Source organism: Oncorhynchus gorbuscha, linkage group LG18, assembly GCF_021184085.1.
Source record: "Oncorhynchus gorbuscha isolate QuinsamMale2020 ecotype Even-year linkage group LG18, OgorEven_v1.0, whole genome shotgun sequence".
NCBI lineage: Eukaryota > Metazoa > Chordata > Actinopteri > Salmoniformes > Salmonidae > Oncorhynchus > Oncorhynchus gorbuscha.
The window spans coordinates 42,673,482-42,701,363 of record NC_060190.1 but is presented as its reverse complement, the minus strand read 5'-3'; the positions used below and the strand labels follow the sequence as shown (position 1 = coordinate 42,701,363).

The 27,882-nt window shown below is 41.4% G+C and overlaps 1 protein-coding gene and 1 pseudogene across 3 annotated transcripts; one reads left to right on the top strand and one right to left on the bottom strand.

The window, feature by feature from the left end:
- The first annotated feature begins 4,414 nt into the window (after positions 1-4,414).
- Positions 4,415-14,727, top strand: si:ch1073-456m8.1 (leucine-rich repeat flightless-interacting protein 2). Of its 3 annotated transcripts, none has more exons than XM_046311098.1 (6): positions 4,415-4,670; positions 6,749-6,823; positions 9,344-9,382; positions 9,946-10,107; positions 12,459-12,542; positions 14,350-14,727. In XM_046311098.1, exons 1-6 carry the CDS (start codon positions 4,572-4,574, stop codon positions 14,635-14,637), a joined length of 747 nt encoding a protein of 248 aa, XP_046167054.1. In that variant the 5' UTR covers positions 4,415-4,571; the 3' UTR covers positions 14,638-14,727. The 3 variants fall into 3 exon arrangements, with proteins under 3 accessions (XP_046167054.1, XP_046167056.1, XP_046167053.1); XM_046311097.1 differs by having other exon boundaries at positions 4,416-4,670; positions 9,341-9,382; XM_046311100.1 differs by lacking the exon at positions 6,749-6,823 and having other exon boundaries at positions 9,341-9,382.
- A 6,732-nt stretch (positions 14,728-21,459) lies between these two features.
- On the bottom strand, positions 21,460-26,766 carry LOC124004160 (annotated as a pseudogene).
- Between the last annotated feature and the right edge of the window lie 1,116 nt (positions 26,767-27,882).

Below are 27,882 nucleotides of genomic sequence, written 5' to 3'. Positions count from 1 at the left end.
AATATGACAGTCTATGATTGTTTCAACCATTATATGCATGGTCAGTGCATTAGTAACAACTGTTAGATTTCAATACAGTAGCTCAATTTGAGTGACAAATGCCTGTTGGTAATGTTTTGTCTTTCTAAACAATATTCCAAACTAGCAATGAAGCCATTAACCAATAAACTAACCACATCGATCAATTAGTCAACCAATCGAACAATCAATCCATATACTCTAGCCATCATTATTTTAAATGAATCCCTTTGATTATTTCTAAAGTCCTCATCTCCTCAATGAACATTAAAGTTATATTGTTACTCAATCCTGGAATACACAATTGATTATTAATACTTTATTGAGGCCTCTACGTATGTAAAGCCAACTACAATGCACTTGTATATGAAGTTCATTACCTCTGCCTGCCATAAATACTTCCAGCTATTACATGCTAAATATTCTGAATCAATGTGATTACTTATTTTGAGATTATCTCTGGCTAATTACTAATGGTAAGTATTGTTCCAATTATAGTATTGACTGTCCATCAGTTGAGTAGCCTACCATGTAGTGTACTGCAGAACTAGCTTACTACTGTCATCTACTGGCTGAATATACAGTTACAATTTCAGTTAAACAAGGTAGATTCAGAAGTTAGTAATATTCCATGTGCACATGTATCCTTGGTAGAGCACATCTACCAGTAGTCTCCATTAGAATTGAGGATTTCTGACACTTTAAAGAAGTCTACACAATAGCTACTTGGTATGTAATGGTGCCTAGTGGAGCTTGCTTTAATGAATCCTAAAGATATCAACACGTAATTGATAGGTTAATACTGTGTAATTACCATTTTACCATGTACCTTCTTAGTAAATACAAGGTCATTTCTTTATCTTGCAGCCCATTTTTTTTCTCAAAATGGTATTTGGTAATGTCAAAATGTGTTTATTGGTTTGCATGTGAAAGTAATAAAGGAGTCTGCGGGCCACTGTAGTATGTACTTTATGTCACACTTTGAAACCACAGACCCTTTCCTTGTTTCTAGATGCCAATTCAGCACGAATGTGCATGTGCCAATTGAATTTAGGGTAGTCCCATTTTAGAGCAACTGAAATTAGGAAACGGTCGATGGCTGTATTTAATGAAAGTTTTATTATAAAGTATGGATTTCAGCAAACAAAGACAGGCCCGACTTTACACAGGACAAACATTGGTACACGGTAAGGGTTTAAGATTTTACAATTTGACAAGTATCGAATGACAGCGAATCGGAGCTCCAGTCCGCCCATATTTTTCGCCACTCAATTCCCTTGTGCTTGTACGTGGAGAGTTGAGTAACTTGGCCACAAGAGGTATGGATGGACCATAACAGTTTAACAGATGCACTCTCCCTGCAACCACAGTAGGCCTAGGCCTAAACCCTGTTTTGTCTGTTCCCCCTTAATAATCACTAGGCTACGCCAGTGTCAATGAGAGATGCAACAGCTGCAATGTGTTTAGCCTTTGCCGAACATGTCCATGGCAGAGCATAGGCAATAAACGAATTACGACTGAATCTTATTTTAGTGCTTTCGAAAGGTGTCGGGACTGTGAGCACATTCATAGAAAATATGAAGCTGTAGGCTTTACTGAGAGTAGGCAGAACTGATGGGATGTAGGATGGAATGACCTATGTCTGTGTGTGTTCCTTTAGTTGTCTTGTGACCCTATGAAGTCTTATGCTATTTGTTTTACACCCTAGCCTCAGCTTTTCTACGCCATCGATCACCAAACATTTATGTCGATATGCCAACGATAAAGGCATAAAGGCTCCGTGTTGCGCTGTTGGCGGTAGGTACACTTGAAGAAACCCTGCGCACTGGGTAGGCAAAGTGTTCCCATTTTGAAACATATAATTTGTCTGGAGAACAAAATTTCCACCTACCTGATGGACCGGGAGATCTGTGGCTAAATTGAGTGTGCCATCTTGCACTACCACGGCCCAGCAAAGTTTAATACTAGCCTACTTGAGATTTCATAATTTAAAAAAAACCATGACCAGAGAGAGGCTGTCAAATAATACAGCAAAGAGCTGCTTTTCTTATGAGTGACTTCATGGCAAAGATTTATTCAGCACTGTCAACACTTTTTATTCAACACTATTACAAAACATAAAATGCGCTTCTCTCTAATTCCACTGGCGCTGTAACGGCAATGCATGAGTAGCCAAGTGTATCAATAGTATTAGCAGCTCGTCGTGTCTATTTTAATTTCGAGGAGTATTTCACTTTTTCTGGTCATAGGAACAACATTAATTTGTGCCCGAGGTAGATGCTGTGCGAGTTTAGCCATCGGGTGGAGACTGTGTCCCCTCTCTCTGGTCAGAGCAAGGACCGTGAGGCGGACCCTCTGCTATTCTTCCTCCCTCTGCTGAGACTAATGCGGTGTTCAAACAACTTGGAAATCGGAAATCTCCGACTACTGATTTCGGTGCGTTCAAGACAACTGCGAACTCTGAAAAAAAACGAGATCCTACTGGGAATAATATTTTTGAACTATACTCGGGAACTCGGACATATTTCCAGAGCCCCGACTTTCCGACCTGAAGTTCACTGACGTCATGATTTGACCCCCTTCCCAGTTGTCTTGAAAGCACCATGACCATCAGTCCAGCATGATGCAAGTACCATCAGTCCAGTAAATTCAACATTTTAAAAAGTTAATTATTTATATTTATGCTCAGCTGTGCCTCACAATTGTTACATCAACTGGTCTATTTTGTTATCTATTTTGTTAAGCTTGAGTATTGACATAGGAACACCTACGTGAGAATGCTTTTCATTGATTACAGCTCAGTGTTCAACACCATAGTGCCCACGAAGCTCATCACTAAACACCTCCCTCTGCAACTGGATCCTGGACTTCCTGTCGGGCTGCCCCCAGGTGGTAAGGGTAGGCTACAACACGTCTGCCACACTGATCCTCAACACTGGGGCCCATCAAGGGTGTGTACTTAGTCCCCTCCTGTACTCTCTGTTCACCCACGACTTCATGGCCAAACACGACTCCAATACCATCATTAAGTTTGCTGACGACACAACAGTGGTAGGCCTGATCACCGACAACGATGAGACAGCCTATAGGGAGGAGGTCAGAGACCTGGCAGTGTGGTGCCAAGACAACAACCTCTCCCTCAATGTGAGCAAGACAAAGGAGCTTGTAGTGGACTACAGGAAAAGGCGGGCCGAACAGGCCCCCATTAACATCGACGGGGCTGTAGTGGAGCGGGTCGAGAGTTTCAAGTTCCTTGGTGTCCACATCATAATACCCCATATGTCTCAAGTTGAGGGACCGTGCAATTGGCATGCTGACTGCAGGAATGTCAACCAGAGCTGTTGCAAGATAATTTAATGTTAATTTCTCTACATAAGCCACCTCCAACTTTGTTTTAGAGAATTTGGCAGTATGTCCAACCGGCCTCACAACCGCAGACCATGTGTAACCACGCCAGCCTAGTACCTCCACATGCAGCTTCTTCACCTGCCCAATCTCCTGAGACCAGCCATCCGGTAAACTGATGAAACTGAGGAGTATTTCTGTCTGTAATAAAGCCCTTTTGTGGGGGAAAAAAAGTTATTCGGATTGGCTGGGTCTGGCTCCCCAATGGGTGGGCCTGGCTCCCAAGCGGGTGGGCCTATGCCCTCCCAGGCCCATACATGGCTGTGCCCCTGCCCAGTCATGTGAAATCCCAGATTATGGCCTAATGAATTTATTTCAATTGACTGATTTACTATTATGTTGAAAATAGTGACACTCATTTTGTGTTATCATGGTCCAAACACACCAAGACAGTTGTTAAGAGGACACAACAACACCTTTTCCCCCTCAGAAGACTGAAAAGACTTGGCATGGGTCCCCAGATCCTCAAAAAGTTCTACAGCTGCACCATCGAGAGCATCCTGAACAGTTGCATCACTGCCTGTACCCTCACACATTGACTCGGGAACCGGTACCCCCTGTATACAGCTTCATTATTGTTATTTGATTGTGTTAGTTTGTATTGTTTTTTACTTTACTTTATAAATATTTTATTAACTCTTTCTTGAACCGCACTGTTGGTTAATGGCTTGTAAGTAAGCATTTCACGGTAAGGTCTACACTTGTTGTATTCGGCGCATGTGACAAATAAAGTTTGATTTTATAAGATGGTCTGAGGAGAAGAATATTGGCAAGCTAGGCATATAGCCAATATGCTGTGATAATGTATTAGGCCTACTGCACAAACCTAATTCCTACAGAACGGTTTTGATTAGGTTACTGTTACATGTTCATGTTTGAGCGGTAGATATCGGCTTGCTTTTTGACTGCGAAAGTTATCTTGACTCAGAAAACGTTCAACCCTAAAGGCAACACAGAGACAAACAGGTTCCGCCCACGTTACAGTTTTGTTAACCTTCGCCCACAATCAGGGAGCCAGTTCATTCTGTCGCGATATCTTCATCCACACCACACAAAACATTACTCGGGTGTGTTGACTGCTCTCATTTAATCTAGTTGTTTTAAGAACAGTATTAATATTTTTTTGCGTATCGTAGGCTACTAGAAAAATGCATTCCGGGGCATTGGAAAGAGCTGGGTCACCGAGGAAAAGGACGCTTTCTCGGGGAGTGAGCGAGGATGAGTCACTTCGCAACATTATCAAGGAGGTGAGCGTCGAGAAATCACGTCGTCTTTGTTTAATACGACATTTACATGAGGCATATAGTCTATTTTCTCAATGATCTATTTTTATTGAGTAATTTGAGATTGTAGCATATCCTACTAGCATTTAAATTTAGCCAATTGAAGCTTAGCCTTGGCAACATTACTAGTGGTTTACAGTCGAGAAGATTCATCCTCTTACAGTAAGCCACTGCCTGTTTATATTTCTAGGCGTTTGTTTACTTTGTGGTTTTTAACCCTACTGTGTACCCTACTGCTCATTTTCATTTCGACTCTCATCCCAGTGTTACTGTAGCATATGGTGTTAAATCGAATACGGCTACGTGCACACGTAATGTGATTATTGTGGATTGTCCGTTACATATAATAGTTCAATTAAAACGTTTATAAACGATAAATATGGTTTGCAAGAATAATAATATTCCTCATAATCCTGTTTAGTCTACATGGACTCATCTGAAATCATGCTACTTTATGGCACATTGATAAATGCAGACTAGGTCGGTGTACCGGGGCTCGAAATGCGGTAGTCCGGCCCTGATTGTAACCAAACTATGGCCATCTGAATAGTCTTATGTTTAGTTTGTTACTTAAACGCCAGAGAAAATGGTTTATTCTCATAATCTCTGTCTAGTGTCTACCCCATTAGGGCACAAGTAAAAAACAAGTATGGCTGCTTTCTTACAGCGTGCCTAGAATAGGGACGACACATTGCATGACTAATGTAGTTAGAATTCAGTCATCAGTAGTTCATCATACGTTTCTTTAATTATTTTCTGATTGGTATACCTGCGGTCCATAAGAACTGGACCTAGAGGTTTGCCTAAAATCCATGTTTCTATCCATATGCTGTATGAATATAAATTATGTGTTGACATGTAGCCTAGGCTATTAAACAGTAGCAATAGCCCACTCATTTGATAGAGCATCATTCATGAATCCATCTGTAAAACAATCCTCCCGCATCATCATCTAGCCTTAACCCTAAATATATGTAACTATGTGATAACATGTAGGCTAATTTTCAATAGCAGGACTCTTATTCGATTGAACATCACTGGAGACCTCATACCTATCTGTAAAATAAGCATCCGGCATCATATAGCCTGCTCTTCACTTTGTTTAAAAGGCTTGGGGATGGTATAGATTTTATTGATGGACCTGCTAAATCATCTTAACATATACCAGCTGACTATTGGATGTAAACAGTTATTCCTACACGCTTTTGTAAACATATACAATCCCGAAATCAGCTGTAACTGTCAATATTGAAACGATTTGAGTGAACCCTGAGAAAGAAACAAATGTATGGTGAAATTGCGTCCAGACTCGGTAGACTCCTCTATAATATCGATTCATATTCCTCAAATATGATTAATTCGTTTGTCTCTAGCTCCTGATATCAGTGCATAAAGTCTCCTAAATTAGCCTAGTGTACTAGGGCGGAGCTCGTTTTCCCTGGCTAAACAAGCTGGCTAGCTGAACTATGCTAGTTTGTCCTTCTTTCCAAACTTCATAAATACTGCAGCCTCAACGTCTAAACAACTTTGCTAGTTATACAATCATGTTACTAAGAAACGTGAAAATTATATATCATGTTATTTTGTTGAATATTTATCATTGGTTCGAGATATTTGGCATATGGCGACGGTGGCGAAGGATATCTGCTAGTTAACGCGGATCGAAGTTCAGTTTTGAGATCAATTAGTGTAAATTACCGGACGTTTCTGACTGGTCTTGGAACAGTGACAACGGGCATCATCTCCCCGCTTGGCTCGATTGGATATCTAGTGATTTTGCCAACACAGCCAGATATGTACAGTTTTGTACCCTTAACCTTTTTAAACTGACTACCGTATTTGGTGATTAATTCAGACATTGTTAGTATAATGAGCAATGCAGGAATGTCACAATTTAACTGTCACGAGAAAATAGCAACTCTACAGAGCGCCAATGGCTACAATGATGGACTATTTTACTTCCTGGCACGAAGGAACGTCGGAGCTTCTCCTCGCCACTCTATTATGGCTCTGCCTGAGATGTATTTTTGTTCCTTTGTCAGACGGAGAGTTCGACCAGGCGTCTGACGCACAGTGACAACAGAGGGGGGACCCTCAAGAGGAGAAGTGGGAGTCAGGTATAATAAGTGTAATGAATGAAGGGCAATTCCATGCTAACAGAATGATGCAGAGACTCAAGTTTTCACATTTAGATGTATGCCAAACAAAAACCATTGATTGCAAAGTTAAACAAACCGTACAAATCTATACACAAGGAGTACACTGAACATAAATATAAACTCAACATGTCAAGTGTTGGATTCATGAGCTGAAATAAAAGATCCCAGAAATATTCCATGTGCACAAAACGCTTATTTCTCAGAAATTGTGTGCACAAATTTGATTTACATCCCTGTTAGTGAGCATTTCTCATTTGCAAAGATAATCCATCCACCAGACAGGTGTGGCATATCAATAAGCTGATTTAACAGCATGATCATTACACATGTGCACCTTGTGCTGGGAACAATAGAAGGCCGCTCTAAAATGTGCAGTTTTGTCACACAACACAATGCCACAGATGTCTCAAGTTTTGAGGGAGCTTGCAATTGGCATACTGACTGAAGTTGTTGATCAACTTTGCTAGATAATTGAATGTTCATTTCTCAACCATAAGCCCCCTCCAACGTTGTTTTAGACATCTTGTCAGTACGTTCAGCCAGCCTCACAACCGCAGACCACGTGTATAGCGTTGTGTGGGTGAGTGGTGTCAATGATGTCAATGTTGAACAGAGTGCCCCATGGTAAAGTTGTGGTTATGGTATAGGCAGGCATAAGCTACCGACAACAAACACAATTGTATTTTATCGATTGTAATTTATTTTTTTAAATTTAAATTTTACCTTTATTTAACCAGGCAAGTCGGTTAAGAACATATTCTTATTTTCAATGACGGCCTGGGAACAGTGGGTTAACTGCCTGTTCAGGGGCAGAATGACAGATTTGTACCTTGTCAGCTCGGGGGTTTGAACTCGCAACCTTCCGGTTACTAGTCCAACGCTCTAACCACTAGGCTACGCTGCCGCCTAATACTGTGACGAGATCCTGAGGTCCATTGTCATGCCATTCATCCCCCATCATTTCATCATGATCATGCACAGCCCCATTTCACTGTATTCCTGTTGTATTCGGAGCACATGACTAAACAACTTTGATTTGATGTCGCAAGGATCTGTACATGTCCCAGTTCTTCCGTGGCCTGCATACTCACCAGACATGTCACCCATTGAGCATGTTTGGGATGCTCTGGATCGACATGTACAATAGCGTGGACCAGTTCCCACAAATATCCGGCAACTTCGCACAGACCTTGAAGAGGAGCGGGACAACATTCCACAGGCCACAATCACCAGCCTGATGAACTCTATGCAAAGGAGATGTGTTGCGCTGCATGAGGCAAATAGTGGTCACACCAGATACTGAGGGGTTTTCTGATCCATGCCCCTACCTTTTAAAGCTATCTGTGACCAATTGATGCATATCTGTATTCTCAGTCATGTGAAATCCATTACATTAGGGTCTAATTTATTTATTTTAAATTGACTGATTTGGCATGGGTTCTCAGCTCCTAAAACAGCTCTACAGCTGCACCATCAAGAGCATCATAACTGGTTGCATCACTGCCTGGTATGGCAACTGCTCGGCCTCAGATCGCATAGGCACTACAGAGGGTAGTGGGTACGGCCCAGTACATCAATGGGGCCAAGCTTCCTGCCATCCAGGACCTCTATACCAGTTAGTGTCAGAGGAATGCCCTAAAAATTGTCAAAGACTCCAGCCACCCTAGTCATAGACTGTTCTCTCTGTTACTGCATGGCAAGTGGTACCGGAGCCAAGTCTAGGTCCAAGAGGCTTCTTAACATTTTCTTCCCCCAAGCCATAAGACTAATTTCAACTACTTCTCAACGTCCATGGGCCGGTGTCGGTCGGTGCTCATTGGGTGAGTTCACTGGTTACAGTAACTGGAAAGAGAGGGGCCTCATGGGTAGGTGTCAGTGAGAGGTGACATTAACAGGAGAGTAGTGGTGCCTGGAGAATTTAATTAACATTTTGTAAATGTAACCTTTTATTTAACTAGGCAAGTCAGTTAAGAACAAATTCTTATTTACAATGGCGGCCTACCCCGGCCAAACCTGGACGATGCTTGGCCAATTGTGCGCCGTCCTATGGGACTCCCAATCACGGCCGGATGTGATACAGCCTGGAACCGAACCAGTGAATGTAGTGACGTCTCTTGCGCCGAGATACAGTGCCTTAGAACACTGGGTAGCTGTCATTTGACACTAAATTTGATGTGCTCCTATGAATTTCACATGTTGGTGCTCATGGATCCTTTTACATGGAAATGGCCTGAAGTTACTGGCATAATTAGGTTTGTGGCCCAAATGCCACCCTATTCCCCATAGGGCTCTAGTCAAAAGTAGTGCACTATATAGGGAATAGGGTGCCATTTCGGACACTGGCCTACTATGGTCTGTCATTTAAACATGATTACTTCTGATTCTATCACTGTTATTAAATGTACGGAGTATACTCAAACTTCTCATATATTACTTGTTGATGAGTCTTGTTTACCTTTGTCTTGGTCATTTCAGCAGTCTGTGGAAGATCAGGAACTGATGGAACTCCCTGAGATGGTGATTATCCACACAAGTTGTTTTAATTATGTTTTGCAGGATAACTTTTTCATATTTTAGCAGTATAACCAGTTCTACTGGATGTCAAATTAGACATTCTCACAGCCTGTGCTGCATATTCAAAGGGTGCACACTCTTTATGAAACTAACACCAAATAGCCCAGAAATATATTAGAAATAACTTTGCTCCAGTTCGATTATGTGTTGTCATGCCAGTAACTCTGTCATATAAAGAAGACAACCCTGGTATGATGCAGATAAGGACGACCATGGGCCAGAAATAGCTATCAGAGCAATGACATCATTATCCAACAGCTGATGAGCAAATCACATGTTAATTAAACCACCGTTGTTGCTAGTGTGATTAGATGAAGCTGCACACTGTCATGCCTAATGTATATTGTTTGTCTGAGATCCAAATGGTACCCTATTCACTTTTGTCAAAAGTAGTACACTGTAAAGGGAATAGGATAATTTTTCTCTTAGCCATATGAAGCTGATATGCCTGTGTATACATCAATCAAGCTGCCCACTGATGACTAATGAATACATCTCTCATGCAGAACGACCTGCAGGCAAGCTACGACGATGTGTTGCAGGAGCTGCGTGGGCTGGAGCTGCAGCGGGAGACTCTGTTGTTCCAGGTGGACGTTCTGCAGGACGCCCTGGAGGGGGCCGAGGAGATGCTGGCTGAGGCCCAGAGAGAGGCCAGCCACGCCACCATGGTACACCTAGTCATACACACTAGATGATCCCCAAATGGCACCCTGTTCCCTACATAGTTTACTACTTTTGACCAGCGCCTATAGTGAGAGTGCACTATATAGTGAATAGGATGCCATTTAGGACGCACTCACTCCTTTCTAGCCATGAATCCGCTAAAGCCACATTCCGAGAGGCTTAAGGGTGGGGTCATCGCTCTAAAAATAGCTGATAGACAAGTTTTTTGAGGAATGTTTTTCCTTGCAGTAACTGTGATATGTGGTTGTCTTACCAACCTTTAGCAGAATGTATTGACTATGTTTCTCTGGATAAATTGCCAAAATGGAATGTACATGTAATATACAGTGCCTTCGGAAAGTATTCAGACCCCTTGTATTTTTCCACATTTTGTTACGTTACAACCTTATTCAAATATTTATCAAATAGTTTTTTTACTTCATCAATTCAATCTACGCACAATACTCCATAATGACAAGGAAAAAGTGTTTGTTTTTTTCAATACATTTTTGCTCATTTTATAAAAAACAAAATTATGAAATCACATTTACGTACACTACCATTCACAAGTTTGGGTTCCCATAGAAATGTCCTTGTTTTTTAAAGAAAAGCTAAAGAGATCTTCAGTTTCCTGGCAATTTGTCGCATGGAATAGACTTAATTACTCAGGACAAGAATAGACTGACGAGTTTCAGAAGAAAGTTCTTTCTTTCTGACCATTTTGACTCTGTAATTGAACCCACAAATGCTGATGCTCCAGATACTCAACTAGTCTAAAGAAGGCCAGTTTTATTGCTTCTTTAATCAGACCAACAGTTTTCAGCTGGTTTTTCTAATGATCAATTAGCCTTTTAAAATGACTTGGATTAGCTAACACAACGTGCCATTGGAACACAGGAGTGATGGTTGCTGATAATGGGCCTCCAAATGTCTATGTAGATATTCTGTTAAAAATCAGCCATTTCCAGCTACAGTGGTAATTTCTAACATTAACAATGTCGACACTGTATTTCTGATGAATTTCTTGTTATTTTAATGAACAAAAAATGTGCTTTTCCTTAAAAAACAAGGTATTTCTAAGTGACCCCAAACTTTTTAACGGTAGTTCAAGTATTCAGGCCCTTTACTCAGTACTTTGTTGAAGCACCATTTTGCGGCCATGATAGGCTAAAGTCTTCTTGGGTATGATGTCACAAGCTTGGCACACCTGTATTTGAGGAGTTTCTCCCATTCTTCTCTGCAGATCCTCATAAGCTCTGCCAGGTTGGATGAGGAGTGTTGCTGCACAGCTATTTTTAGGTCTCTACAAGATGTTCGATCGGGTTCAAGTCCGGGGTCTGGCTGGGCCACTCAAGGACATTCAGAGACTTGTCCCAAAGCCACTCCTGTGTTATCCTGGCTAGGTGCTCAGGGTCGTTGTCCTGTTGGAATGTGAACCTTTGCCCCAGTCTGAGGTCCTGAACCAGGTTTTCATCTAGGATCTCTCTGTACTTTTGCCCCGTTCACCTTTCCCTCGATCCTGACTAGTCTCCCAGTCCCTGCCGCTGAAAAATATCCCCACAGCATGATGCTGCCACCTCCATGCTTCACCGTATGGATGGTGCCAGGTTTCTTCCAGACGTGACGCTTGGCATTCAGGCCATAGAGTTCAATCTTGGTTTCATCAGACCAGAGAATCTTGTTTCTCATTGTCTGAGAGTCTTTAGATGCCTTTGTTAAACTCCAAGCAGGCTGTCATGTGCCTTTTACTGAAGAGTGGCTTCCATCTGGCCACTCTACCATAACCACTGTCAACTGTGGGACCTTATATATAGATAGGTGTGTGCCTTTCCAAATCATGTCCAATCAATTTAATTTACCACAGGTGGACTCCAATCAAGTTGTAGAAACATCTCAAGAATGATCAATGGAAACAGGATGCACCTCGCCTCAATTTCGAGTCTCATAGCAAAGGGTCTGAATACTTATGTAAATAAGGTATTTCTGTTTTTTATTTGTAATTCAATTTAAGAAATTTGAAGAAAAACCTGTTTTTTCTTTGTCATTATGGGGTATTGTGTGTAGATTGCCTAGGGTTTGTGTTTATATAATACATTTTAGAATAAGTCTGTAACAACAAAGTGAGGAAAAAGTCAAGCGGTCTGAATACTTTCCGAAGGCACTGTACATGTAAAAAGGTCCTCGTGGAGCAACTCAATGCTCCAGTAGGAATGTCCAATTTCCTGTGACCCAACTGTGGGTCCCAACCCACCGTTTTAAGAACCACTGCTCTAAAACACTTCACTACCCTCTGCTGAATTGATCTAAAGGGTCATAAATGGACTGACGCTGCTAATGTGTCTCTCTGCACTTGTAGGAGGTGGAGCGAGAAAGAGAGGCGAAGAGGAAGTTGGAGGACATTGTCAGTTCTCTGATGCAGGAGGTGGAGAGGCTAAAAGAGGTAATGGGGGATGAGGAGGATGGGCTTACATAATCATAGAAAGAGAGACACAAGTACAGCAGGCTTCCTGGTTTTGGGCATAAAGAGTGACTAATGGCTTGTTGCTGCATGCCAGCTCTGGTTAGTTGCGTAACTCTTTCGTTTGTCAGGGGAGTGTTCTCTTGTTCTTTCAGCTCAACTGTGCTTTGCTGAACTTGACAGAATGAAGTGTTTCAGCTGCTGGGAAATTCCAGCCTGGGCGACAACCTCCCACCATACCTGTTATTCTCACTCTGTGTGTGTGTGTGTGTGTGTGTGTGTGTGTGTGTGTGTGTGTGTGTGTGTGTGTGTGTGTGTGTGTGTGTGTGTGTGTGTGTGTGTGTGTGTGTGTGTGTGTGTGTGTGTGTGTGTGTGTGTGTGTGTGTGTGTGTGTGTGCATGCACATTATCATTCCTAAAGTAGGGCAATTTTAAATGATTGACAGATATTTGTTCTGGCCCAAAGCCTATAAAATTAGATGTTTGATAAAGTTATACTTGCTACGTGTTGACTAGAGTCCCGTGTAGTACATTTTGTACTCTAATCTAAAGAGAACAGCACAATATAAGATGGACAAATTTCCCTCCGGGTTCAGCCTGCATCCTTATCACAGTCCATTTATCTGCTACTGAGGCTTGAGGCAGATTAGAAGGGAGTTGCCTGTTTGCAATTTAAAGCCCGAAGAAGAGCTCAACAATATATCCTAGCTGCCTCTATATTCTATATCCTCCTCACTTTAAGAAACCTCAGATTTCCAAACAAAAACATTTTTGCATTGACTGAGAGACCTTGGTTGTAATAATTTGGTCATCTGATCATCAGCATGGACTTGTGGTTGGGTAATTCATTTTACATTACATTTAAGTCATTTAGCAGACGCTCTTATCCAGAGCGACTTACAAATTGGTGCATTCACTTTATGACATCCAGTGGAACAGTCACTTTACAATAGTGCATCTAAATCTTAAAGGCGGGGGGGGTGAGAAGGATTACTTATCCTATCCTAGGTATTCCTTAAAGAGGTGGGGTTTCAGGTGTCTCCGGAAGGTGGTGATTGACTCCGCTGTCCTGGCGTCGTGAGGGAGTTTGTTCCACCATTGGGGGGCCAGAGCAGCGAACAGTTTTGACTGGGCTGAGCGGGAACTGTACTTCCTCAGTGGTAGGGAGGCGAGCAGGCCAGAGTGTAATTCCAGTGTGACCGAAGGTTGTGTGTCCCCCATCAAATGGCCTTGTACCCAGTGCTTGCTCTGCTCTGCAGTAGGATGCCCCGTCCCCTGTCCAATTACTGACAGACATGCAGATGCTGCCTGTTTCCTATTGCAATCAGGAAACGGTAACGTGACAATTGGCCTGGCTAATTTCCCAGCCAATGCCTCAAGCCATGTAAATCAAGCTATGAATATATAGATACAGTGTAGCACAAGATGTACCAGAGATGAGGCTATACAATTAATTTGACAGAGATTTGGACTCATATTTGTAATAGTTGCAGCATTATATGACTGTACTTGTTGAATCTGGTTTTCATATCACCCACCTCTAGCCTTGACATTTTATATCTGGTTGTACAGTATGAAAATCAAAATGTAAATGTTCTTCCTGTTTCCCTGCTGTACTTAGGTCTGTACAGGTGTGTGCCCCAAATGGCACCCTATTCCCTATATAGTGCACTACTTTTGACGAGAGCCAGGTCAAAGGTAGTACACCATATATGGAATAGGGTGCCATTTGGGACACAACTCTGATGTGAACATTATTAATATAGCTGTTGTATCATACTGTTCCACAGGAGAGGAACACCATATCAGCAGTCCCAGTGTACACACTTGTCAAGGAGCAGGAGAGGGAAGATGAGATGGCTAGACAACAAACCCCAGAGATGAAAATCGAAAAGGGAGCACAGGAACAAATCAGGGATGCACCAAGGGATGAGGACAGTTCTCGCCAAGATGCACCTCTCTCTATTATCCGACTGGACAGTGAGGGCCCCGGGCCCAACAACGGGCTATCATCTGAGACCAGCACTGGGGGGCTGCTCGCTTCCTTCTTCAAAAAGGGAGGGGGAGCAGCCTTCTGACAGTCTGACCCGGCCCTCTCCTCTCCACGTTGCCCGGCTGGTGTCCTCTGAGGACGTAGCAGATGGGGCACAGGACAGCTTCACCAAGTTCACAAAGATGGTCAACAAGACCTTTGGGCCGTTGGCACTCGGTAGCCAGACCCCCGGGAGCAATCAGGAGGAGAACGGGCGTGACCTCTCCCCCGACAGGAACAATGACACAGACAGCATCAGCGCCTACGAAGATGCCTGCGCTGATATGCCCGAGCTGGAAGAGGGTGACGGGCCAAGGCTGCCCCATGATGAAGGCTCCCCAGTAGATGACGAGGGAGATCTGTGGAATGGCAACGACCCCAAAAGCATCAAAAACCCCAATGAATCTTGCATTCTGTCGTAAGAGCTGCAGAACTGTTGTGCTACGAAGGATCAAATCTTCTCTGAGATCACTGCTCTCGCTCTGTCCGCCTCCTGATAATATATGCCATTTAGCAGACGCTTTTATCCGAAGAGACTTACGTGCATCCATTTTTTAAAATTACGTCTTATGTTCTTGGACCTGTACTCTCCATTTACACATATAGAAGGGTAGAGTCAATCTTGTGAGTTGTCTTAATGCTACCAGGCAGCGTGGAATTCCAGTCATGTCTACAGACTACTCTAAAGCCAATCTCTCTCCCTCCGCATGTTTGGCACGACTTGCAAGGTTGTGTGTTTTTTTTGTTCGCCCCCTGCTGTTCGGCACAAAAGGCAAATGACCTCTCTCTGTTTCTTAGTGACTGATAATCACACAAGACTGTTTGCGTACACTGAACGATCAGATATGTCAGACCTCTTGCATTCTAAACAGGCAAACTATGTGATTCGTAGATTAAGACGATTATAGTCGTTTTTATGCTCTTAAGTTTAGACGCTGGCAAGATTGTAATCACAATAGCAGGCAGCCAAGGAGCTAGCTACTATATATTTGAATAATTCCATTTATGGGTATAAAACCATAATGTTTTCACTGTCTCACTGGCCTTCACAGGGACATTTCATTTGATCTTCAAGAAGGATTTGGTGCCTTTCCTGGCTCACCTTAATGCATTTTATGAATATGGAAGATTAACTTGAAAGATGTAATACATTTACTGAATTTAATCTAGCTTTAGTACAATACTAGCACGATTGAAAAAGTAACGACATTCCATTTAATAGTAAAACTTTAAGGATACCTGATAATGTATATGTACAGTAACAGTACTGCATGCTACTTGTCAGGTCATGTTTGCACAGTCGCAGTGAATCTACTGAATTGGTAGACCTTACATGTTATTTTGTATCTGGCATTGCTGGACAATGTACCCTTTGTTTTTCTTCTCTCTACCCATAACCATTAACATAAAATCTGAGGATAATCTTTTGACTTGGAAAGAGTTACATAAACATTGCTACCTATTAATCTTTTTAGGAGATTTTTGCATAGTCCCAAAGGCACATTATTCCCTTTTTAGTGCATTACTTTTGACCAGGGCAATATAAAGGGAATAGGGTGTAATTTGGGACGCATTCTTTATCAACATTCCTGTCCGTTTGACACTAGCGAGGTCAAATGGAATTGATCTGTTTTCCAATCCTTACCTTGTTGAACATTTTCGACAGATACTGCGTTTTGTAATGAACTTGGGGGCAAATCTTACAATGCCTTCAACACTAGGTTTTGTGTGTTAGACTTTGTATCTCAAGTCAGAATGCAGCTCTTGGTAGTAGGGGTTAAATGGACGTCAAGTTCGAAAGCACACTGAAACACACTGAAATAATTCCTAACTTTGATACTTGTGATGTGTTTTCTATTCTGTTTCTATTGCCTGAATTTCTGTTTTCTGCGGGAGATAGTCTTCAGAAAGTATTCACACACCTTGACCATTTCCACATTTGTTGTTACAAAGTGGAATGGATTTAATTGTCATTTATGTTAACGATCTATACAAAATACTCTGTCAAAGTGGGAAAAAAATCAAATAACATTGTATTACTGGAAAATAAAACACTAAAATATCTAATTTGCATAAGTATTCAACCCCCTGAGTCAATACATGTTAGAATCACCTTTTGGCAGCAATTACAGCTGTGAGTTTCTGGGTAAGCCTCTAAGAGATTTGCACACCTGGATTGTACAATACTTGCACATTATTCTTTTTAAAAATTCTTCAAACTCGGTCAAGTTGGTTATTGATCATTGCTGTACAGCCATTTGAGTCTTGCCATAGACTTTCAAGATGATTTAAGTCAAAACTGTAACAAAGCCACTCAGGAACATTCAATGTTGTTTTGGTAAGCAATTCCCATGTATATTTGGCCTTGTGTTTTAGGTAATTGTCCTGCTGAAAGGTGAATTTGCCTCCCAGTGTCTGTTGGAAAGCAGACTGAACCAAGTTTTCCTGGAGGATTTTGCCTGTGCTTAGCTCTATTCCTAGTTTATTCTGTACAGGCTACCTTCTTTCCACTTTGTCATTTATGTTAGTATTGTGGAGTAACTACAATGTTGTTGATCCATCCTCAGTTATCTCTATTCACAGCCATTAAACTCTGTCACTGTTTTAAAATCACCTTTGGCCTCATGGTGAAATCCCTGAGCAGGTTCCTTACTATCCTTAAAGAAGGGCGACTGTACTTGTAGTGACTGGGTTTGTTGATACACCATCCAAAGTGTAATAACTGCAACATAATCAAAGGGATATTCAATGTCTGCTTTTTTACCCATCTTCCAATAGGTGCCCTTTGCGAACCATTGGAAAACCTCCCTGGTCTTTGTGGTTGAATCTGTGCTTCAAATTAATTACTTGACTGAGCAACCTTACAATTATCTGTGTGTGTGGGGTACAGAAATCAAATCAAAGTTTATTTGTCATGTGCGCTGAATACAACAGGTGTAGACCTTACAGTGAAATGCTTACTTACAGGCTCTAACCAATAGTGCAAAAAAGGTATTAGGTGAACAATAGGTAGGTTAAGAAATAAAACAACAGTAAAAAGACAGACTATATAGAGTAGCGAGGCTACATACAGGCACTGGTTAGTCAGGCTAATTGAGGTAGAATGTACATGTACATATGGTTAAGGTAGCTCTCGGAGATGGGGTAGTCATTTTAAAAATCATGTTGAACACTATTGCAAGTCCATGCAACTTATTATCTGACTTGTTAAGCACATTTTTACTACTGAACCCTATTTAGGCCATAACAAAAGGGTTGAATACTTATTGGCTCGACATTTCAGCTTTTCATTTTCTAATAATTTGTATAAATGTATTAAAACATAACATCAATTTGGAATTATGGGGTATTGTGTGTAGATCTGTGACACAATCTCAATTTAATCCATTTTAAATTCAGGCTGTAACTCAACAAAATGTGGAAAAAAATTTGAGGCGTATGAATACTTTCTGAAGGCACAATATGTACTTTACTCGGGAGGTTTCTAAATGTGCAATACTACCTGTTATGTTGGTGAATGGTTATGTGTCTTATCTAATGCTCCTTGATGTCACAATTTATCTTGAACATTTAGGTATGTTTTTCCTGAAAGCAACTGTTTGATATAAAAGTTGTTTTTCAGCAGAGTCTTGGCACAAAGTGTGTGTTATTTCAGCATGCCTCTGCTAATGTACATTTGCACTAGTTTTGTGATTTGCACTTCCAAACAGGGTTTGCTGCATCATATTATGTTCTAAAATGGCAACAAAAAAATATGGGAAAAACATATTCCTGAGTGGTAATGCTTATGCTTTATCATATTTTCACCAAATAGTTAAAGTATGTATTTTTTGAATGAATTCTATTCTTTTAAAGAATAAATATTTTGTACAGTGCCATGTGTTTTTATTTCAGCTTACATTGTTTTCTGTTATGTTAAATAATGATTTATTATCAAACTGCACATGAACAGAAAATACAAAACAAGTAAAGGATTCAATAAGAAAGTAGCTTAATTCGTAAACATACAAGACATTTGGACTGCAGTACAGGATATTATTTATGGGCCAATGGACATTGTGATAAAAAGCTTGATAAAACAAGACTTGAAATGAAATCCAGTGGGCATATAGTGCTTTTTATAATTGTATATTGGAACACCATTAGACAATTATACAGGCTACTTTGTGTTTATAAAACATAATACACAGAAACAGCGGATTATATGAAACTTTACAACCGTAATATTTGCAGGGAGCCATGTGTCTGTGGTAAAACATGCCTTGTCATGGATGGAAGCATAACAAGCAGTTGGCAAATTGGATAAAGGACGTTGATTTCGTCAAACCACAAGAAATGAGCTTTTCATTGTCTTAGTTCCTCTGTTTTACCACCCCACGATTTTGTTCAACCATCACCCATGAACAGTCTGTAGCCTTGCAGTTAACTGTGCATGGTTCTATACATTCTATTTCTAAATGCAACATAAAACTTTAATTCCCTGTAGTATAGGCCAACTATGAACACCTTAGTATTGCACATTTAGTAAAGGAGATGTGGTCAAAACAATATCCTTGACATGTTATGTCACATCCTCTTAGGGACTACATAATATTGTTGAGAGACTCGGAAACTAAACCAGAGCTGATAAAAGAATACATTTCCCACTAAGATAAAAGAGGCATATAAGCTTAAAGATCTGGTAAAATCTCATTAATAGGCAGCCATAGGAGGGACTGCTGGGAGTTTTGACCAAGTGTTCTCGGAGAAACGATCGGTGTGCTTAGTGCAAACACAAATTTGGCCTCTGCCTCTTTCTCAATCCCTTTGTCCCAGTGTGACCACAACGCTTGAAAGACCGATGTGATGTCACTTCCTTTTTGAGTGTCCTCAGATTGACAGCATTTGCCAAGAACTTCATAACCCCACACTATGACATGTGTTCCATTGGCCTTCTATTTGTAGCCTACTGGGAGAACTGCTGAGTGTAAAAATATTTTTTGAAGGTCCTCATTTGTCTGTCTTTGAGCATGGAGTGGCTGGTCACCCCTTCTTTTCCGACCCGTACAAGGTCACTTCCACCCTTCCCACAGCTGCACGTGTACCCGTTCACTTACTTCACCCCCAACAGTCAAAGCGTTATGACACTGCACCAAACCATTCCCTGGTATAAATAGCTCACACTAGCCAGGTTTCCATCCAACCTTGTTCTGAGAGTAAAAAATGTCATCCAGGCCTCTATATTGATATAATAACCATCATATCGAAGTAAACTTGAAGTCACACAATGATGTGTGTTCCTTCCGCTACGACTAATCGGGAAAGGATGCAATTTATTAGGCTACGAATGAAGTTATGATGAACTTCACAGGGTGGTGAAAGTTCAAGGTGATGAACTTGATGCTCCATTCCAATAAATATCAAGAGTCTTATTCTGATGACATGATCATTGACATATGGCTGCAATTTGACAAAGTTGACAAAAAATCATATTGTTATTTTTCCTGTAATATCATGTAGTCTAGTGTTTCCCAACCAGGGGTACTTGGCCTATCCACAAGGGGGTACATGGGAAGACTCATGAGACCATAGGCCTACTGGTAAAATGCACATAAGAGGTACACTATATATACAAAAGTATGTGGACACCCCTTCAAATTAGTGGATTCTGCTATTTCAGCTACACCCATTGCTGACATGCGTATAAAATCAATTCAAACTCTATAGACAAACATTGGTAGTAGAATGGCCTTAGTGAAGAGCTCAGTGACTTTCAATGTAGTACCGTCATAGGATGCCACCTTTCCAACAAGTTAGTTGTTCAAGTGTTTGCCCTGCTAGAGCTGCTCTGTCAACTGTAAGGGATGTTATTGTGAACTGGAAACGTCTAGTCGCAACAACGACTCAGCCGCAAAGTGGTAGGCCACACAAGCTCATAGAACTGGACCGGCGAGTGCTGAATCGTGTAACAAATCGTCTGTCCTCGGTTGCAACACTCACTACCGGGTTCCAAGCTACCACTGGAAGCAATGTCAGCACAAGAACTGTTCGTTGGGAGCTTCATGAAATAGGTTTCCATGACCGAGCAGCCACACTCAGCGCGAGTGGTGTAAAGCTCGCCGCCAGTGGAAACATGTTCTCTGGAGTGATGAATTACCCTTCACCATCTGGCAGTCCAACTGACGAATCTGGGTTTGGCGGATGCCAGGAGAACGCTACCTTCCCGAATGCATAGTGCCAACTGTAAAGTGTGGTGGAGGAGGAATAATGGTCTGGGACTGTTTTTTATGGTTCAGGCCTCAGGTCCAGTGAAGGGAAATCTTAACGCTACAGCATACAGTGACAATCTAGACAATTCTGTGCTTCCAAGTTTGGGGAAGGCCCTTTCCTGTTTCAGCATGACATTGCCCCCATGCACAAAGCAAGGTCCATACAGAAATGGTTTGTCGAGATCGGTGTGGGATAACTTGGCTGGGCTGCACAGAGCCCTGACCTCAACCCCATCGAACACCTTTGGAACACTGACTGCGAGACAGGCCTATCGCCCAACTTCAGTTTCCGACTAATAATGCCCATTAATTCTTGCTTTCTTTCACTGTAATCTCCTTCCATTCTTACGAAATCTTAAGACTTTCACGAATTATTATCATAATACCAAATAAACCCATGAAAATGTGGAAAGGTTACAGGAGTGTTATAATAATGCGTAAGACTAAAAAGCGTAAGGATCACTTCCAGATCATTAGTGTATTTATCAGTGGCTGTCCAGTAGTGTTGACAAAGTTCATCTTAATCTAGTGTTTGTTTTCCTCCCATAGCTCTATATATTTGTCCCTTATAATTCCTTTAACTCCCTCTTTCATTTGCATGCTGCACTTCTATCACTCTCTCACTCTCCCTTTTTTTCCTGGAAAATCTCTTTAGCCTTCCCTGCTCCCTCAGTTATGAGCTTGCTGTGAAACACTTTCATTTGGTACCCTTGTACACTCCGTTTGCTTCTCCTCTTCTCTCCTCTGTTTCCACAGCACTGGGCTGGAGTTGTCTGGGTAGGCTGCCTGAGATCTACTGGCGGTTCTCCTCGAACCTGAGCACTACCTGCTACTCCACCCAGTGGCTCACTCTTGGGCAGTTTCTTGTCTAGAAAAAAGACATATCAACATAGAGGACCCCATAGAACAATTATAGTATGTGTTGCTTATAGTTGAGATGGCAACGGTATAAACAAGGTGATTGATAGCTGCTCATATTATGTGTACCATGAGGTTTTATCACCCTCTTGTGGATATATAGGGACACCTTAGCAGTGTCATGATGAGGAGTAAAATTATCCATGGCAAAAACAAATACTCTCTCAAAGGAATTATGATTTGTTTTGGTTGATTTGTTTTGATGAGTTTTGTCTCCTAACATTGAGTATTTAACATAGAATATTGAAGTCCTCGAGAAATAAGGCCACAGTATCATCTCCAGCCAATTTCAACCATATGAATTTGAAGAGTGTTGTCAGCAGCTTAGCCCTGAACATCCTCGAAAAACCATGCAGCAATGTAGACCTGCTACACACACATCACTGCACAAGCCTTTGGCCATTATCTCGCTAACTTGGGTGTGAGGTATACACACAGGAGCCTACCGTATACTCCACCACTCTGTTAGCAGACTGATCGGACTTGTTGCCAGTGGTGTAAAGTACTTTAGTAAAAAATACTTTAAAGTACTACGTAAGTCGTTTTTTGGGGTATCTGTACTTTGCTGTTTATATTTTTGACTACTACTTTTACTTCACTACATTCCTTAAGAAAATATTGTACTTTTTACTCCCTACATTTTCCTTGAAACACAAAAGTACTCGTTACATTTTGAATGCTTAGCAGGACAGGAAAATAGTCAAATTCACGCACATATCAACCAAACATCCCTGGTCATCCCTACTGCCTCTGATCTGGCTGACTCACTAAACACACATGCTTTGTTTGTAAATGACGTCTGAGTGTTGGAGTGTCCCTGGCTTTCTGTAAATAAAGAAAACAGAAAAGAAAATGGTGCCATCTGGTTTCTTAATATAAGGATTTTAAAAAATTATTTATACTTTTACTTTTGATACTATATTTTAATGTTTTTTTAACCCCTTTTTCTCCCCAATTTCGTGGTATCCAATTGTTAGTAGCTACTATCTTGTCTCATCGCTACAACTCCCGTACGGGCTCGGGAGAGACGAAGGTTGAAACTCTTGCGTCCTCCGATACACAACCCAACCAAGCCGCACTGCTTCTTAACACAGTCCGCATCCAACCAGGAAGCCAGGCGCACCTGGCAACCTTGGTTAGCGTGCACTGCGCCTGGCCCACCACAGGAGTCGCTGGTGCGCGATGAGACAAGGATATCCCTACCGGCCAAGCCCTCCCTCACCCGGACGATGCTAGGCCAATTGTACGTCGCCCCACGGACCTCCCAGTCATGGCCGGTTACGACAGAGCCTAGGCGCGAACCCAGAGTATCTGGTGGCACAGCTAAGTATATTTTAAACCAAATACTTTTAGACTTTTACTCAAGTAGAATTTTACTGGGTGACTTTTACTTTTACTTAAGTCATTTTCAAGTATGACAGTTGGGTACTTTTTCCACTTTGTTGCACCCACACGTTTCTGGAGCTCGCACAGCCAGGTTCTGGCTCATACTATCCAGAATAGAAAATAAAGACGAGATATGAGCAGAAGGAACAGGGAAGATGTACTGCTAGACAGGTATGAATGTCCTTCTCAAACATCTGTCTCAAACCTCTGCACAGTGGTATAGTGTAAATGCGGGATATATGCAACATTTGTGGTGAAAATTATTAACAGACGCTTAGCATTGTTGGAGAATTACTTGACTACAAATGAGTGGAAAAAGTGAGAGGAAAGGTGGGGAGATTAACAGGGAAAAGATGGGAGTCATTATGCAGGAAGGAGAAGGGCTGGAGAGGAGGATTGTGGGGGAGACAGAGCATTTGAAAGGGAGGGGGAGATGTTATCATCTAAGATGTTCATACTGTGCTGGTGATGTTCTAGACCACTATGGCTGCCTGGGCTCCTCTGTAGCACGTAGGTACTAGGCGCTGTGGTAGAGCTCCTGACCAGCCGTGTCCCAGATCTCAAACTTCCCCATGGCACTGTCCACACTCACCATCTGAGTCAGAAAGGCAGCTGAGGACAGAAGAGAACATGGCAGTTAGTCTAGAAAATAGGAATGAGAGGAGGAGACGGGTACATAGATTGAGAGAAAAGTATACAGATTCAAAAGAAGGATAAATAGAGAAAGTGTGCAACATGTAAACAAGTCTCTGTGAAAAGGGGAATAATGTGGACAGATAGGAGGAAGTCAGATGACCAGATGTACAGTGCCTTGCAAAAGTGTGTTTTTTGCTATTTTGTTGCATTACAACCTGTGATTTAAATGGATTTTTATTTGGATTGAGTGGAATGGACATACACAAAATAGTCCAAATTGGTGAAGTGAAATGAAAAAGATAACTTGTTAAAAATGTATCTTTTACAAAAAAATGAAAAATAGTGCGTGCATACAGTTGAAGTTGGAACTTTATATACACCTTAGCCAACTACATTTAAACTCAGTTTTTCACAATTCCTGACATTTAATCAAAGTAAAAATTCCCTGTTTTAGGTCAGTTACGATCACCACTTTCTTTTAAGAATGTGAAATGTCAGAATAATAGTAGAGAGAATTATTTATTTCAGTTTTTATTTATTTCATCACATTCCCAGTGGGTCAGAAGTTTACATACACTCAATTAGTATTTGGTAGCATTGCCTTAAAATTGTTTAACTTGGGTCAAATGTTTTGGGTAGCCTTCCACAAGCTTCCCACAATAAGTTGGGTGAATTTTGGCCCATTCCTCCTGACAGAGCTGGTGTAACTGAGTCAGGTTTGTAGGCCTCCTTGCTCGCACACGCTTTTTCAGTTCTGCCCACAAATTTTCTATAGGATTGAGGTCAGGGCTTTGTGATGACCACTCCAATACCTTGACTTTGCTGTCCTTAAGCCATTTTGCCACAACTTTGGAAGTATGATTGGGGTCATTGTCCATTTAGAAGACCCATTTGTGACCGAGATTTAACTTCCTGACTAATGTCTTGAGATGTTGCTTCAATATATCCACATAATTTTTCTTCCTCGTGATGCCATCTATTTTGTGAAGGGCACCAGTCCCTCGTGCAGCAAAGCACCCCCACAACATGATGCTGCCACCCCATGCTTCACGATTGCGATTGTGTTCTTCGGCTTGCAAGCATCCCCCTTTTTCCTCCAATGATAACGATGGTCATTATGGCCAAACAGTTCTATTTTTGTTTCATCAGACCAGAGGACATTTCTCCAATCTTTGACCCATGTGCAGTTGCAAACCGTAGTTTTTTTATCGCGGTTTTGGAGCAGTGGCTTCTTCCTTGGTGAGCAACCATTCAGGTTATGTCGATATAGGACTCGTTTTACTGTGGATATAGATACTTTTGTACCTGTTTCCTCCAGCATCTTCAAAAGGGCATTTGCTGTTGTTCTGGGATTGATTTGCACTTTTCGCACCAAAGTACATTCATTTCTAGGACACAGAACGCGTCCTCTTCCTGAGCGATATGACGGCTGCGGGGTCCTGTGGTGTTTATACTTGCGTACTATTGTTGTACAGATGACCGTGGTACCTTCAGACATTTGGAAATTGCTCCCAAGGATGAACCAGACTTGTGGAGGTCTACAATTGTTTTTCTGAGGTCTTGGCTGATTTCTTTTCATTTTCCCATGATGTCACGATAAGAGGCACTGAGTTTGAAGGTAAGCCTTGAAATACATCCACAGGTTCACCTTCAATTGACTCAAATTATGTCAATTATGTCAATTAAAGCCTATTTTCATAAGCTGTTTAAAAAAGCCAGTGTATGTAAACTTAGTGTGTTTCTGTAGAGTTTTGGCGCTTGTAAGCTGTTTGATTAAAAGGCATGACAGTCAACTTAAGTGCATATATTATTATATTATTATAAACTTCTGACCCACTGGAATTGTGATACAGGGAATTATAAGTGAAATAATCTGTCTGTAAACAATTGTTGGAAAAATTACTTGTGTCATGCACAAAGTAGATGCCCTAACCGAATTGCCAAAACTATAGTTTGTTAACAAGAAATTTGTGGAGTGGTTGAAAAACAAATTTTAATGACTCCAGCCTAAGTGTATGTAAACTTCTGACTTCAACTGCAAGTATTCAACCCCTTTGCTATGAAGCCCCTAAATAAGATCTAGTGCAACCAATTATCTTCAGAAGTCACATAATTTGTTAAATAAAGTCCACCTGTGTGCAATCGAAATGTCACATGATCTGTCACATGATCTCAGTATATATACACCTGTTCTGAAAGGCCCCAGAGTCTGCAACAGTGAAGCATGGTGGTGGCAGCATCATGCTGTGGGGATGTTTTTTTATCGGCAGGGACTGGGAAACTGGTCAGGATGATGGATGGCGCTAAATACAGGGAAATTCTTGAAGGACACCTGATTCAGTTTTCCAGAAATTTGAGACTCTAACCGAGGTTGACCTTCCAGCAGGACAATGTCTCTAAGCATATTGCTAAAGCAACTCTCAAGTGGTTTAAGGGAAAACATTTAAATGTCTTGGAATGGCAGTCAAAGCCCAGACCTCAATCCAATTGAGAATCTGTGGTATGACTTAAAGATTGCTGTACACCAGAAACCCATCCAACTTGATGGAGCTGGGGAAAAAATCCCAGTGGCTAGATGTGCAAAGCTTGTGACTTCGAAGGGGTGGGGGGGGTGTGAATAGTTATGCACTCTCAAGTATTCAGTTTTTTTGTCTTGTTTGTTCCACAAGAAAACATATTTTGCATCTTCAAAGTTGTAGGGATGAAGTGTAAATGAAATGACACAACCCCCCCCAAAAATCCATTAATTCCAGATTGTAAGGCAACAAAATAGGAAAAATGCCAAGGTGGGTGAATACTGTATTGTATTGTGTGGTTGGTAGTCTACCCCCAATGGTGCTCTCCCTGAAGTCCCGGTACTGGCCTTTGACAAACTGTAGCAGCAGGCTGGACTTCCCCACTGATGTCTCCCCCAGGAAAACCAATTTAAACTGGCTCAATTTACTGGATTGAGGCTGCCCACTGGGTCTTGTTCTATACCCTGCCATTGGGGCTGTGTGTTCGTGAGGGGGTTTGGAGGTTATTCTGGACATTGAGGGTGGGGAAACTGGGGAAAGGGGGTTCTAGTGACAGCTGGGGAGAGGAGGATGGGGGAGAGGAGGAGGAGGAGAGAGAGGTACCCCTCTCAAGGACAATAGGACCCGTCTGTCAGATGAAAAATGGAAATCTACAAGACAAAAAAATACAGAAAACAACAGATGTAGGCCTATGCCAGAATCTAGACTTTTATCATAATGGCAACCTGTCACACAATCACCCGTGAAACCAATGTGAATCCAAATACATCTCCACGTTTGCATGCTGCTGTGTACAATACATTTTAATATAGATCCAAAGTGAATAGCCACTAGTTAGAAAGCATTACTCGCCTGGGCTGCTTACTGAAACCTGATTTATATAAACAGCTCTTATTTGTTAACCTACAACAAATAAGAGATGAACAACTGAACAATGAGAGAAAATAAAAATAATCAATAACATCAATAATTATGTGGGAAATGTAGAAGAAAATAACTTTCAAAACAGGCTTTCGTTTTCTGATCCTTCTCTGCAACACTGAGTTCATCATTTAGGCCTAGGCTACCCCAGCCTGGCCTCAAAAACTAATTTACGTTTACTGTATATAGTTTGGTTGTTTAGCAACAAAACAACACATTTCGGCAAAACAAGACAGGGTTGGCATAGATTGTTGACAACATGTAAACTATATTTTGTCTCCAATGTTTAAAACATAACTAACTACATTTGCACTTGTTGTTTCTTAAATACATCGTTACAGTTATTAGTTAGCTAGCTAGCAATTTTTTTGCCATACTAGCATTGACATGAAATCAGTCAAAACACCTCAAAACAAAAAATGGTATCAAGAACAAGATGAAACTAGCAGAAACAAGCCACTTGTGATTACCCACATGGCAGTTTCTGGTCATTGTTGTTAACTTGAAGATTTCTGAGTTTCCAGTTGTTTTGAACATAAAATTAGGAGGGAGGGAGAGAGCACAGAGCCTCTTACGGTCCCTGCTTTCTCCTTACTTTTCTCTAGTGAGACTGACCAGAGAGAGGGGACACCGCATAGCCAGGGGAAGTAGGGTTGTTGAGGGTGC

Excerpts from the sequence above, each read along its gene's own strand:
- si:ch1073-456m8.1 (XM_046311097.1), top strand. The coding sequence starts at position 4,572 with ATGCATTCCGGGGCATTGGAAAGAGCTGGGTCACCGAGGAAAAGGACG. Across the intron at positions 4,671-6,748 it reads TTCGCAACATTATCAAGGAG|ACGGAGAGTTCGACCAGGCG; the intron begins GTGAGCGTCGAG and ends TTCCTTTGTCAG. Across the intron at positions 10,108-12,458 it reads AGGCCAGCCACGCCACCATG|GAGGTGGAGCGAGAAAGAGA; the intron begins GTACACCTAGTC and ends CTGCACTTGTAG.